General features: G+C 39.4%; 1 protein-coding gene and 1 long non-coding RNA gene across 4 annotated transcripts; both read right to left on the bottom strand.

Annotated features, from left to right (window-relative positions):
• Positions 1–1,612: 1,612 nt before the first annotated feature.
• On the bottom strand, positions 1,613–4,333 carry LOC124286627. 3 transcript variants are annotated; one of them, XR_006901083.1, is made up of 2 exons: positions 4,128–4,333; positions 1,613–2,767 (listed from the first exon to the last, which is right to left on the bottom strand). It is a non-coding gene; the product is annotated as an uncharacterized LOC124286627 (long non-coding RNA). The 3 variants fall into 3 exon arrangements; XR_006901082.1 differs by lacking the exon at positions 4,128–4,333 and adding an exon at positions 3,618–3,858; XR_006901084.1 differs by lacking the exon at positions 4,128–4,333 and adding an exon at positions 3,567–3,858.
• A 1,555-nt stretch (positions 4,334–5,888) lies between these two features.
• On the bottom strand, positions 5,889–15,111 carry LOC124286626 (leucine-rich repeat-containing protein 57-like). The gene is made up of 5 exons (XM_046723011.1): positions 14,878–15,111; positions 13,094–13,229; positions 10,816–11,084; positions 7,490–7,675; positions 5,889–6,116 (listed from the first exon to the last, which is right to left on the bottom strand). Exons 1-5 carry the CDS (start codon positions 14,959–14,961, stop codon positions 6,075–6,077), a joined length of 717 nt encoding a protein of 238 aa, XP_046578967.1. The 5' UTR covers positions 14,962–15,111; the 3' UTR covers positions 5,889–6,074.
• Between the last annotated feature and the right edge of the window lie 18 nt (positions 15,112–15,129).

Raw genomic sequence — 15,129 nt, forward strand, 5'->3', positions numbered from 1 at the left:
ATCACATGTATCTCAAACTAAAGCTGAAATTGCCAGCAAAAATCAAAATAGATAGCACGGTGGGTAGATTTATATATTCACACTGTGTCAAAACAAGGCATAATATGGGCAAAAGAACAGCACAAGTAAGTAGCTTTCAGAAGGTTCATGCCCCGATTTGGCCCAAATCTTCCTGAACAAAGACAGGGGTTTCATAGATGACATCTATTATTTCAGCCGAGTATAATCTGTGACTTCTTTATCTTATCACTGTGATGTTCCTTATAGTCTTGAAACAGTTTCACAGTTCACCATTTATTATATATTCATTGCAATATTTAAGAGCTATTAATTGATAGACAATTTGATTTGATTCAAAATGTCATTATCAAGTGATTGAAATAGAGCTGTGTGATGTGGCACAGCATTATGCTAGCAGTCATCATAGTGTTCAGGGAATCGGTCTCTCAACAGTACAGGTTTATATGGTGTTTACTGATTTATTAACAATAAATTAAAATGACATTATTGTTATGTTTAAGTCTGGATCATCAAGAGGTATGGGCACACTTAACTTCACAAGAGCACACCAACATTATCTGTCTGGTGCCCAATAGCAACCTTTGAAAAAATGTTATCTGTCATTGGAAAGTTCATGTTTCTTTTCTTAAATACTTTCTAACTCCACTCAATTTTAAATCTATTATTGATTGAAAACAACTTCTTTACTCTTTCTTTGTGATGTTTCGAAGTTACTTTTTAATTGATATTAACTCATAAAATGACATATTAGAACTCTTACGTAGGTAAATGTACAATATTTACCCTGTCATCCATGAAAATCCATGGCTTTATCTCCTTACAACCCCAAAATATCCTACTGAAGATGGAAGAGGTATTGCCACTTATTTGCAACTTGGTTTACCCAAACCCTAGTTCCTGGACCGAAAGGATGTCTGGAGACTATGCCTTACATACAACACGACGCCTCTTCAAAACACAAACACTAGTGCATGTTACTACATGTATAATGTTGAGCAAATCATTTGGAATATATAGAACACTTATGATGCCTACAAAGGCAACAGAGGTCTGATAATGATGCAACACAACCCTGTATGCCCCTGATGACTGAATGCTTCCAGGAATGTCAACTTTGTCCTAGTCATTGTGCAAATGGTTCTGTAAGAGACCGTTCATAATTTATGGCTAGGGGGGGTGATGATGATTTTTATGGAGAAGCATGTACAATGTGAATGCCCCCCCCCCCTAAAAATATATGCACAAAATAAGTGACCCCTGCATGTCATGTACAAAATCAATGACCCCTCCCTTGATTTCTAAGCGTAATTTAAACATATTTTTATGTACAAAATTGCTGACCCCTAGTACGTGTGTACAAAATTGCTGACCCCCTAGCTCCCCAGAACAAAATGGGTCCCCCTTTAAAAAATCATCATCACCCCCCTAGCCATAAATTATGAACGGTCCCTAAGATAACATGCAAGCAACATGGCCATTGTTGGTTCAATGCTGCTTGAACGTTACTTGAGTCAATTAACAGCTTGTCAGTTTATGAGGAAAAGCCTGAGTGTAATTGGTTTCAGTAATGAAAAAGAAACATGGATATGGGTATAGTACAGATAAATCAAAGATAATAGAGATAGCTATCTGGGATTTGAACCCAGGTCCATCTGATCCGTCACTACTGAGAACCCTAACACAGCCAATAGGAACACCTGTACCACATGGCCAGCATGATCATTGAGTAGTCATTATTTTGACTGAATATAAATTTCACTAAATGCACTCATTTAAACAGTAAACAGCAGTGAAAATGTATGAGTGAATGAGTTTAGTTTTACACCACAATGAGCAATATTCCAGCTATATGGCGGCAGTCTGTAAATAATCGAGTCTGGACCAGACAATCGAGTGATCGACAGGATGAGCTTCGATCTACACAAATGGGATATGATGATGTGTCAACCAAGTCAGCGAGCCTGACCACCCGATCCCAGAAAATGTATGAGGAAATCTAAACTGATGTGTAATGTATTCATGATATTCTACAACATCCAAGGAATAACCAGTAGTGTAGCACAGGATGAACATGTGTATCGTGGACCAGACAATATCTATAATGTTATAACATTTCTTCAACATATATCTTCATAAGGCAACAAAAGACAATATGGTGAAAATATAATAAATATCAACAAAGCAACTTAATAAATAAGTAATAATTGTCATTCATGAAATAAAACATCAGTAAGATTTTTTCAATACACAGTTAGAGATATTGAAATACACAGCAACTCAACCTGTAACAGCTTTATTTCCTGCCAAAATATGACGCAGGTACTACACTCAACTATGAATTTTAAACAATTTCCTGCCTTAGCGAAACTACTACTTAACACGTTGAATGTGTAAATAATGACCTATAACCTGTACAGTTTGTCTTTCCCTACCAGTCCCATGGGTCTGTCACATGTAACACTTCTCCATAACCTTGCAGAGGAACTAGGAAATCTCACCTAATGCTACATGTGAGGGGGTAATTAAAAGATTCCATACTATACCTGAAAGCAATATATTATCTTTTTTGATACATTAAGTGCTGTTATTGTTTCTTTGTGTTTTGTCAGGGTAGGACTAGTCAGTATTTGATATAATATGAGCCAACATTTGGCACCACTTGGTTGTGATGACACAATAAAGCGAGACCCCAAGCAAGAGCCCACAAAGTCACTTACTTGTCCCCAAGTACCTACAAATAACATGCCTTCCTTACTTGATGGCTTACACAATACAGGTCACGTCCCACATTGCAGCTCCATGTCAGTCCGTGAGATACTTTTCTAACTAACATTGGGATAAAAATATAACAATCATTAAATTGTGGTTTACTATTGTTGACTTATTTTGGTTTCAAGTATATGAAACAAGTGCTATTTATCAACATAGAGATTTTTTCTGAGTTATAGAATAAAAAGAAGATGTAACCCAGAAAAAATCTCTATGTTCATCAAATATCATCTTCTAAAATGCCTTTCATGCTATTTATCAGTGCTAGTTTTGTCTCAACTGGGCACATTGTTGAAGCAGGAAGCATTTGAAGTAATAAGTGTGGTAACATGATGCCTGTGAGGAACAGATACAGATGGGAACAACAACCAGGTCACATGTACAAGTTTCTCTCATTTAGATGTGCAGTGTTTGTACAGAAGTTTAGACACAAAGTTATAGGGTTTTTTCATCACTCCTTCCAAAATTTCATTTTTTATCCTTTTTACTCTATCCTTACTGACAATAATCAAGATGAAATGATTAAACACATGTATTTCTCTTCAAAGTTTCATACACCGAGCCTGACTGCCCAGTTCGTTTGATAACTTCCTATAACCAGCATAGACTGCTGGGGGCCTATCCTGATCCGGAAACCCCACGGTACAACCAGCATAGACTGCTGGGGACCTATCCTAACCCGGAAACCCCACAGTACAACCAGCATAGACTGCCCCCAGTTCAACCAGCATTGACTGCTGGGGGCCTATCCTAACCCGGAAACCCCACGGTACAACCAGCATAGGCTGCTGGGGGCCTGTCCTAACCCGGAAACCCCACGGTACAACCAGCATAGGCTGCTGGGGACCTATCCTAACCGGGAAACCCCACAGTACAACCAGCATTGACTGCTGGGGGCCTATCCTAACCGGGAAACCCCACGGTACAACCAGCATTGACTGCTGGGGGCCTATCCTAACCCGGAAACCCCACGGTACAACCAGCATAGGCTGCCTGGGGCCTATCCTAACCCGGAAACCCCACGGTACAACCAGCATAGGCTGCTGGGAGCCTATCCTAACCCGGAAACCCCACGGTACAACCAGCATAGGCTGCTGGGGGCCTATCCTAACCCGGAAACCCCACGGTACAACCAACATTGACTGCTGGGGGCCTATCCTAACCCGGAAACCCCACGGTACAACCAGCATTGACTGCTGGGGGCCTATCCTAACCCGGAAACCCCACGGTACAACCAGCATTGACTGCTGGAGGCCTATCCTAACCTGGAAACCCCACGGTACAACCAGCATTTACTGATGGGGGCCTATCCTAACCCGGAAACGCCACGGTACAACCAGCATAGGCTGCTGGGGGCCTATCCTAACCCGGAAACCCCACGGTACAACCAGCATAGGCTGCTGGCGGCCTATCCTAACCCAGAAAACCCAGCTAGAGCATCATATGCATAGAAAATGTAAATCTGAAACCAAAAATATCAACTTCACATTTACCAAAATGCTAGGTCAGGATATACAGAGGATGTCCTTGATTATCTCTGTTTCTAAGATGCCTAGCGGTTAGAACAATCCAAAAAAAAATACATTATCAGACAATAAAGGTATAGTTTTTGATGACGTAACAATTGAATGACGTTTCCCCGTCACTGCGCCATTCTAGTGTGCCCCCTCGTAATCGAACCATTTTACATTACATCACAATGTAAGCGACGTCACGATGCATGTCAGTTGTCATCGCCTCGTACGGCCTCCTACAGTAAACTACACCGTTGCATTCAGTTTCTTGGTTTGCTGTTGCTTCACGCAGCTAACATCACTGGTGGAAACATTACGTTTATGTTTTACGACGGTTAAAATGTGTCATTTCGACTCACAAGTTTTCAGCGACACAGTAACGTTCAGTAATGTTTACATTCCCACAATGCAATTGTGGAATGTCGCGATGACTACTCAACTTCCTCTGGATGTACTGATCTAAACTTACGCGGGTAGTAGAAATGCACCGCTCATATTGCCCCATATGGTTTACGTTAATGACAGATGTAATTAAAATAATTCAGAGAAGATATTTAATCGAACGTAAACCGCCATCAAACTGTTATCATTTGTTTTTTCTGGTAACGTTAGTCTTAACGTAGGGGGCAGACACATCAATAGAACAGCGTGCCAGTTAGCCCTGTGCGAGGATTCTTAATTTAGGTCACCGACAACGCCGTTTGTTTTCTGCCTTAAATTAATCGTAATTATCTTTAGAAAGTATTAAATTTGGCATCTTAGAAAGAAATACACCGCTTTACCACCATATAGTGTGTAAAAAAACACTTTTTGCCCTGAACTATTATAGTGTAACGCAAGCGCCCTCGTTAGTGCTTTTAACTATAATAGTTCAGGGCGCACACTATACATGGTGGTAGAGCGAAGTGTATTTCTTAATTCAATACTACAGCATATACACTGATTCATCTGTAAAGAGAGTGTTGAACAGCTGTTACAAAAAAAGGGGTTTTCAAAAATTCAGTGTTTACCTCTTATCAACAGGTTTTTATGTATCTGGTACTTGTAACCGACACATGAAAACAACAGTAGGATACACATGTGTTAAAGCAAAGAAAGACACTGAGTAATACTCCTGACATCAGGATCTGCTGCAGCAGTACATAAACTTGGGGGACACTCTAGTTTTAGTTTTTTGGTTTATGGACTCAACTGACCAGAGCCAAATATCAAAATCAGAAAATTTCGTTTTACAGTCTACCACATTCTACAAATGCAATGCATATATTTTCTTAACCCTGCAAACTCATTATTAAAAAGGCCTACAATGGGTTCATACATGTACAGACCAATTTTAGGGTTTGTTTTCAGATTTTCTTGGTCATCATATTGTTATGATTGATGTTATAACTGTTTTGATGTTAATTACTTAAAAACAATTCTTTCAAATACATATTTTGCAGAACATTAAACTAAAATAGGTTAATTAGGCTTAGCATTACCATTTTTCATTTACTTTTAGGAAAATTTGTATTCATGATGGTTGATATAGCATAAAAACAAATTAAAATATATTGATTGTGAAAACATGTAACCTGCTATCTGTGAAAATGAAATATTTTATTTGTGGACTCATATTGGCCAGAATTGGCGAGTTATATATATATATATATTTTCATAGTTCAATCGCCATTTGACCTTGAGTAATCCAGTATGTTTTATTTTTGTGTAAGTGTCACAATGCACCAATGGAAGGGTTGTAACATTCCCCCAGCACCAGGGATTATGACATCAGTTGAACTTCTTCTTTGTTGCTGTGTATCTGTCCATATACTGAAAACAAATCAAAGTACGTGTGAATAAAAGCCAGAAAATCTTAGCCATAAACATAAGAAATTTATTCTAAATGCATAAGTAACACCATAAAATCATGATAATGCCATGTGTTTGTGAAAAGGTGAGCATGTCATGATCCAACGGGGCAATAATAAAAAGAAAACCTGGGTTAAATACGTACTTTATATAATGTGTTTTGAAATTTAACATATCACTGATGACAGCAGCCTATATTTCATGAACACATAAGTATTAATATCGTTTCAAACACTGATCAATGCTATAAGGGTAATGCTATTTTTTAGGGCATTATCAATTGCAGAAGCCTGAGGTCTTCCATTAACTGCCCGATGAAGGAGGGCAGTTGAAAAAGACCAAGGGCTTCTGCAAATGATAATGCCCTTAAATATAGCAATACCGTTATTATTGCTAAAATACATGGAATTTGTGTTGAAAAGAAAAAGGAAACAATGAAGGAATTTGACTGTAAGTTTACTCAAAACCAACTTCTGACAGGGTTTACTGCCTGAATGCAATTACGTCATCGAACAATTCAAGTGACGTCACAACAGAAAGTGACGATGTTCAACCTTGGCCTTTGACAAGACCATAGCCTGCAACATGTCAAACTATGTCAGTGTTCGGTTTTGGTCCAACAACAACGTTAATAGTGCAATTGTTGAGGTTAACACCAGCAAGAAAGCCAATATTACCGCTATTTAAAGCGGGAATTCGGGTTGCTTTGACTTGTTTGCCCCAGAATATCTGCCAGTCCAAAACCAATGTCGAATGAACCGTAAGCCCACGCACCCACTATGATGTCACTTGACAACAGAACTGATAGTGGCCTGTTGTTAAGGTTGAGCGGTCCAATATCATTTGCAGTGGCCTGCAAATTTCTGATAATGGGAGGGCCGTTTCATGATAATTCCATGTATTTTAGCTATATATTTGAATAACATGTCATAAAAAATCTCTTAAATCAAACTCAAATCTAGCTTATGTCAAACTAAACATTTAACAACGCATGGTAAAAATATTTACACTCTAACCTCAAATAATCATTTTCATATGCATTTTAACCATGATCAGAGTATTACAGACTTGTGAAGAACACTGATGATGTTTCAGATATATATACTGAGGAAAACAAATAAGGGAACACATGACAGCACAAGTGTTCCTTTATTCTTTTCCAGGTTTTTTCACAAACTTTGTACTGCACTGTGGGTGAGAATCTGAGAGTAGATAGAGGAACACCGCAATGAAGTGGTGTTCCCTTTGTTCCCCTCAGTATATATAACAGACAGACACAGACAGACAGACACACACACAGAGACAGACAGACAGACACAGACAGACAGACTTACTTCATCATAACCCTCTAAGTTGTGGAAGGCCTTCATGTCAAATACATTGCCATCAATAGCAAACAGTGCAATTTTGGAAGACTTCATTATCTTCGGAGTAAATGCCAAGATCTCCAGACAGTTTTCTTCCAGTCGGAGCACCTTGAGGCGGGGGCAGTCGGCTAATGCTTCAGGAAGGCGAGACACCTGCGACAACAGAGCAGGGAGATGCATTGATAGAGAGTCCATCACTTTGAACAGTATCTAGTTTTTAGTATTACCATGTTACCATGTTGAAGGAGGAACTCTTTGGGTATTCTGAGTTACAACTGATCCCCACCAATGTATGCTGTTGTCAAGGGGGACTTTAGGAATGGGGTGACTTGCCCTACAGCGTGTCCTTATCCCCTGCATTAGGAATGGGGTGGCATGGTTGACAGCGTGTCCTCATTCCTCATGACAATATCCCTTGTGCTCACAATATCAATCAGCAAACTGTCAGGTGAAAATGTGAACACGTACAGGTTGCTACCACACAGATGGAATACTGATGAGGGTGGTGTTAAATAACAAACATGCAGTGTTGTGAAAGGGAAGCACTATGTGATGATGACGGGTTTGACGCAGGCCAAGGTACACAACTCTGCACTTGAGCTTGACTGAAACACAGTTATCTAATGCCTCCATGCTTGGTAGGAGTCAGTATGGTAAGTGTGTTGTTGAAGTTGAGCTTGGATTGGTATATCAGTATTTCACAGTGATGTTGGAGGAAAGTACAAAATTACTCCTGTCCTAGATATTTCCACAACTGTGAAACACATGAGTGGAAACAGAGTCTATGATCCGGGTTGATTCTGTGTATTTGAAACAGGCGATCCTGACAATGAATGCAACTCTGCAGAAGGAATTGTTCACCATCACTGTACCTAAGGTGATGCTGGTCACACACGTTACCAGCATCCCAACATGTCGGCAAATAAGATCGCTTGGCGATTATTCCCCTCGAATTAGCAGCCTTCCACGTGTATACAATCAACATTATTTAGCAGACTGATAAACTTTGATGGTGGAAATATACTGAAAGGCAAAAGAAATGTCGTAATATTGGAAATATATCAATGGAACATTTGAACCTATTTTTAAAAAATAATACACCACTGAAATGCAGTACCGACTTTCATCAGAGAAGATAACCCTTCTCCATTGTCCCCCACGACAGTTTTGCCGCCGTTGTGTCCACTTGGATACGTTCCCGGCGATGACATTGGGCGAATATGGGTCTCCTGGCAGGACATCGACAAAACAGGTTCCTGGCTTGGAGACGTCGCTGAATGGTAGGTCACTGACTGGTCGCTGGTGGTTTCCTATGGTCACCCAAGCTGTTTCTCTGGCCCTTGCGAATAGGTCTTGCACGTGTTGATGGACGATATGATGGTCCTGGCGACGTGTTGGACGGTCATCAGTGCTGCTGGTGGCGTTGTATCGCACTCTAAGACGTTCTATCGTTCGTACGCTGCAACTGAAGTCATTAGTAATGACTCGAGCATGTTGACCTGAGTGCAGACGTCCAATAGCTTGTTGTGGTTGATCTCTCGTTAACCTAGTCATAGCTGCTCTGTTCAGAAAACAAGTGAACGATTGCCATTCAAGCCGGCAATTTATGCCTGAATGCATTTATGATGCACGTGCATCTCGATTTCAATGTTATGTTTGTAGGAACTTTCCCTCTCCAAAAAACAAAAACATTTCTAACTTCAATCTCAAACAATACTTTATTGGGCAATGCAGGCTATACGACCACGATTCATGTTTCCTCAAACTTGACTTCTGGCGTATATTTAAAAAAATAGGTTCAAATACTCCATTGATACTCAAATGTCATTTCTAATATTACGACGTTTCTTTTGCCTTTCAGTATACATTCAATTCACTGAATTTGCTTATTAATACCTATGTGATGAAGAATAAGCATTTTTAAAATCATGCAAGGATGTCGGTAACTCAAAGTCTGGATGTCGGTAACGTGCAATGAATGATGCTGGTAATGCATACTGTCTTGCTTTAGTCAGTAAACAGAATTTGTCGAGTTATGTTTAAACACAAAGGAGACACAAATATCAGTTCTTATGTTTTACACAGATGTGTACTGCTGCTACATTAACAGTATGAGCAACTTTTTCTGTGTGCCGGAGAGTTGTTGCTTGTCTTGAAGCAGGGTGTGTTTAATCACACTATTTATGTGGCGTTTCATTGAACTTGAACGGATTTAGATGTGTGTGCCCATTGTCCATTACGCTGAAAGCTTTTTCTGTGTCCCTCCTCATTTCGGACATTTGGCATGTTGATTTCGTTGCAATGTAGACATTTAAAATACCTTTTACATCGTGCATTTATTGGGTTGAGCTGAATTCATAAAGCTTAATAGTCTGTCAACTTAACTTTAGGGACTGCATATTTTGGCAATATTTTGTTTTGTTATTCGTTTCAGTGTAAAAGTGTTTGCATGTATGATCATGTTTCTCCGTGACATCGATCAGGAACCTATTATCAATATCACGGTGATCGCCTATTAAAAAAGTAACCTATATAACTATCTTTATTTTCTCCTGATTGTTTTGATCAACTCAGTCTGGGCACGGGTTCAATTGATGTAATGTCTAACAGGTGACAGACACCTGCAGGTGCAAAATATGCAGTCCCTAAAGTTAGGTTGACAGACTATATAGCTTTATATATTCAGCCCTACCCAATAAATGCACGATGTAAAATGTATTTTAAACGTCAATATTGCAACGAAATCAACATGTCAAATGTCCGAAATGAGGAGGGACAGAGAAAAAGCTCTCAGCATAATGGACAATGGGCATCCAGACATTTAGACTTTGAGTTACCGACATCCTCGGTAACGTGCGTTACCAGCATCACCTTAGGTACAGTGACCATGGACCACTCTATGGGGACTGAACACAGAACAGAGAAGGCACCGTTTTTTCTAAATGTATTATAAACCCTAAGAAAGCCTTTGTTTCCGAGGACGCCAAGAATGCTAAAGTTACACCCATAGCAGGATCCATCAAGACCCCTTTGTGTCAACAAGGAAAGTGTGTCAGTGTAATGAAGTCTGGGTGATGTGAGAGGGCAGAATAATATTTTTCTGCTTCTGACTACTCTATGTTGACTATCACCTCATCAGCAAAAACAATTTCTGTGATGAAAGATATTTCCACATCATCAACAATGTTCACAGTGATTATGTCCTGTATTTCATGTATGTATTCATTATTTATATTTATATTTGTTTATGTATATTCTTCAAAACTTTTCATAAAACAAAATTGACAACTCACCTGGTTTTGATTAAGGTTGATTTCAATTGCTTGTATTGCACTGACACATTCTGGTATTTCCGTTATTGAGTTCCGAGAGAGATCAACACCATCTAAGTTTTTTAAACCACCCAGCTGAGTGGGAAACTGTCTAAGGCCATTTCCAGACAGGTTAATATTGCGTAAGTTTGACAGGTTTTTCACTGTAGCTGGAAGTGTAGCAATGCTGTTATGTTCAAGATTCAGAGTTTCCAATTTCTTCAGTTTTCCAATGTCCTCTGGAAGTGAACCTGGAATGAAGATGAGTGATTGTTGTTTCAGGCTACAGATAGTGATGTTTCAGATCAGTGATTGTTGTTTCAGGCTACAGATAGTGATGTTTCAGATCAGTGATTGTTGTTACAGGCTACAGATAGTGATGTTTCAGATCAGTGATTGTTGTTTCAGGCTACAGATAGTGATGTTTCAGATCAGTGATTGTTGTTTCAGGCTACAGATAGTGATGTTTCAGATCAGTGATTGTTGTTTCAGGCTACAGATAGTGATGTTTCAGATCAGTGATTGTTGTTACAGGCTACAGATAGTGATGTTTCAGATCAGTGATTGTTGTTTCAGGCTACAGATAGTGATGTTTCAGATCAGTGATTGTTGTTTCAGGCTACAGATAGTGATGTTTCAGATCAGTGATTGTTGTTTCAGGCTACAGATAGTGATGTTTCAGATCAGTGATTGTTGTTTCAGGCTACAGATAGTGATGTTTCAGATCAGTGATTGTTGTTACAGGCTACAGATAGTGATGTTTCAGATCAGTGATTGTTGTTTCAGGCTACAGATAGTGATGTTTCAGATCAGTGATTGTTGTTACAGGCTACAGATAGTGATGTTTCAGATCAGTGATTGTTGTTTCAGGCTACAGATAGTGATGTTTCAGATCAGTGATTGTTGTTACAGGCTACAGATAGTGATGTTTCAGATCAGTGATTGTTGTTTCAGGCTACAGATAGTGATGTTTCAGATCAGTGATTGTTGTTTCAGGCTACAGATAGTGATGTTTCAGATCAGTGATTGTTGTTACAGGCTACAGATAGTGATGTTTCAGATCAGTGATTGTTGTTTCAGGCTACAGATAGTGATGTTTCAGATCAGTGATTGTTGTTTCAGGCTACAGATAGTGATGTTTCAGATCAGTGATTGTTGTTTCAGGCTACAGATAGTGATGTTTCAGATCAGTGATTGTTGTTTCAGGCTACAGATAGTGATGTTTCAGATCAGTGATTGTTGTTTCAGGCTACAGATAGTGATGTTTCAGATCAGTGATTGTTGTTTCAGGCTACAGATAGTGATGTTTCAGCTGTAAATCCTGGCTCACCAGTCATTCATGGCATGGTCCACACTACAGGAGTACAGTTAAACACAATCAGCTACTGACTGTTACCTTACTGTGCTCAACAGTTAGCACTTATGCTTATGACAAGCATGGGTACTCATGGCCTATTCTGTTATTCCTAATAGTAATAACTTATGTGAGGTGCTCATTATAGTTGATCGTACAGAGTGAATACAAGAATGCATCTATTACAAGCACTGCCATATCATCATCTCAATCTCTTGTCACTAACATAGCACAGATATTCCCAGTCCATACTGAACATATAATTCAGAGGGTACTCATCTGAATTAGCATTTGCCTTAGACCTATCATGACTATATTCAAATTACAAATGTGGTGCTGTTGCATTTCAAGTAAAAGAGTTCACAAAGAATCTAAAGACTAAGAAACAAGAACTTATTGGGGTTTTAATGTAGAAAAGTGTCAAGACCAAGAGGGGTTTTCCAAGGTTCTACTAAGACAGTACACAATAGACAAATACATGTACTAACGATAGTTCCAATCATGTAAATCATAGCATTATTATAGCAAGCTAAATGTTAAAATGGCTGTGACTCAATGTACAACAAAGCAGTGGTGGAGATAGATACCAGGGTACCTAATTTAGTGGAATGGACAATGAGTGCACAAAAATCAGGAGTCATTTTCAAAGTCAGTATGATAATTGATATGTGTCAACAGAAATCAATTATGTCCATGTTTGCAAAATTTATTCACCATATCAACCTTTTGGCACTTACTTCAGTCCATGATCTCTGTCTAACAATAGTTTCCATGTCTGAATCCACCTGGTACTATAAAATACACACATAAGCCATAGCTTGCCTTCTAAGGTACTAATCTGCTCAATCATGTTAACATGCTTCATACATGATACAACCATGAATTATGTTAATCAATGAAGCCAACCTAATTTGTTGTTGCTCAGGTTAAGACTCTTTAGATGACTGTATCTGCCAATAAGCTGTGGCAGCAACTGGATCTTATTCTCTGACAGGTCTAAGGTGCGAAGATTACCAGTCAGTGCCTGGAGATCCTCTGGAAACTGAAATCGAAAAGTTGAAATACAGGATATAAAATCACACATTTTTTACTGAAAACATGATTGTGATGATGACAGCCTCAAAAAAATCCCCAAAAGGTTTTGTTTTGAATCTTGAATCCTTCACTGTCTATAAAATGAAGTACATGTATTTGGAAATTATATTATATATTAAACTGTATCATATCTAAAAATGGGTTACCATTTGCAGCCATCCGGAGATGCAGAAATGCACTGTAAATCCTACAGCACACATCAGTACACACTGGCAGACTTTTCTATGGGTGGTTTTCTTGGGATTGGGGGTTAAATTATTATCATGATTATAAAGTTGAAATACATAGTGGGTGGGGTAGTTAAAGGGACTTGCGCGGACGGAGGATGTTGTACCTACCTTTGCAGTCAAAAGCTGGGGAGTTTGTTGAAGCTTATGCCCATGTGAGCCTTGAGGCTGGGAAGACGTGACAATGTCACACTTCTTACATGCTTAGCTAGATGGCAGCCATTTTGAGAAGCTTCGATGTAAGGGCGTGGGCATTGGCTGTATCCGTTTTCCGAGTCACATGGTCTGTGTGCTGGCTATATAAGTCTACGTGGGTAGGGAATTCCGTGTGCGACATACGCATTGTGTCGGAAAGCAGATGTTAAATCACCAAATCATCATCGGGAATTATCAGTTGTCCAAGTACCCAGTAGTGATAGCAGTGGGTGGGAAAGAAGTGATAGTGATACAGCAGTGGGTGGGAAAGAAATAGAGTAGGAACAAATAGGTTTATTTGGGGATATTTCATTTTGGGTGTTAAGTTAGACATGATGTGATGTTTAATTGAACTGGTGTTGGTCAGGTAAGATTTACATAAGTAGGAGAAGGGGAGAAATATGTAGGGGGTATTTTTTAGACAGGCATGCCCCTTACCTATTTTGCCTTAAAGCCTTAAACTAAAGGTGAGGTGAGGTGAAATTGGGTTTAACTAACTTTAACGTCGTACTTGAGAATATTTCGCTCATATGATGACGTGCATGCGTGTGTATGTGTATGTGCGGCTGCTTGTACTAGCCCAGACTTAAGCTGGTTTTATAGTGCTTGCCCACTGAGATATCATGCTGCAGTGAAACATGAATACCCCACTCAGATACATTATACTGACTCCGAGCAGACCAGTCCTTGTTGTACCCATTAATGCCGAGCGCCAGGCAGGGACCAACAAGTACCATATTTTAAAGTCTTTTGGTATGACGCGGTCGGGGATCGAACCCGCGACCTTCCGCTCTCCGGGCGGACGCTCTAACCACTACACCGCGGAGGCGGTCTTTTTCCTTAAAGGTCACATGCAACGTAAAACACAACTTTGCAGATTCTAAATTGATTTTAAAGGGGAGGTCATCCATTTTGTTCTGGGGAGGTAGGGGGTGTCATTGATTTTGTACATAACATCTTAATTCAGGACTATTTGACCTTGTCAATAGCTAAGAATGTGAACAACAAGTTATGGCATTTATCATTTCATTCCTATTCTCTTCATCCATCATGGATCCTGATGTTGTCTTCAGCTATGTTTACATTTAACATTTATAACATCAGCACACAATATACCAGATAATCACTGACAATTAATCGGTTCTCTTGTGACACTAGACACTAAGTACGAACCTCTTTCAGTCCCAATTTACACAGCTGGCAAGTTCCAGTCTTCTGTGCTGTGTCGATGTGTTGCTTGATTCCAGAATTCCCCATGGTTCGTAGTTGATAGCAACGATTTCAAACTTTGGTCAGGGTGGGAATCTAATGAAACATGGTATAACACAAACTGATGCGTGCCTTGATCAGCATTTAATGTCTAAAAACATCTTGTTAAGATATTTGACAGCTTCTCATTATTTTCCCGGAAGTAGATCTGAAACA

Source organism: Haliotis rubra, unplaced genomic scaffold, assembly GCF_003918875.1.
Source record: "Haliotis rubra isolate DU_JTF1 unplaced genomic scaffold, ASM391887v1 Scf388, whole genome shotgun sequence".
Taxonomy (NCBI): Eukaryota; Metazoa; Mollusca; class Gastropoda; order Lepetellida; family Haliotidae; genus Haliotis; species Haliotis rubra.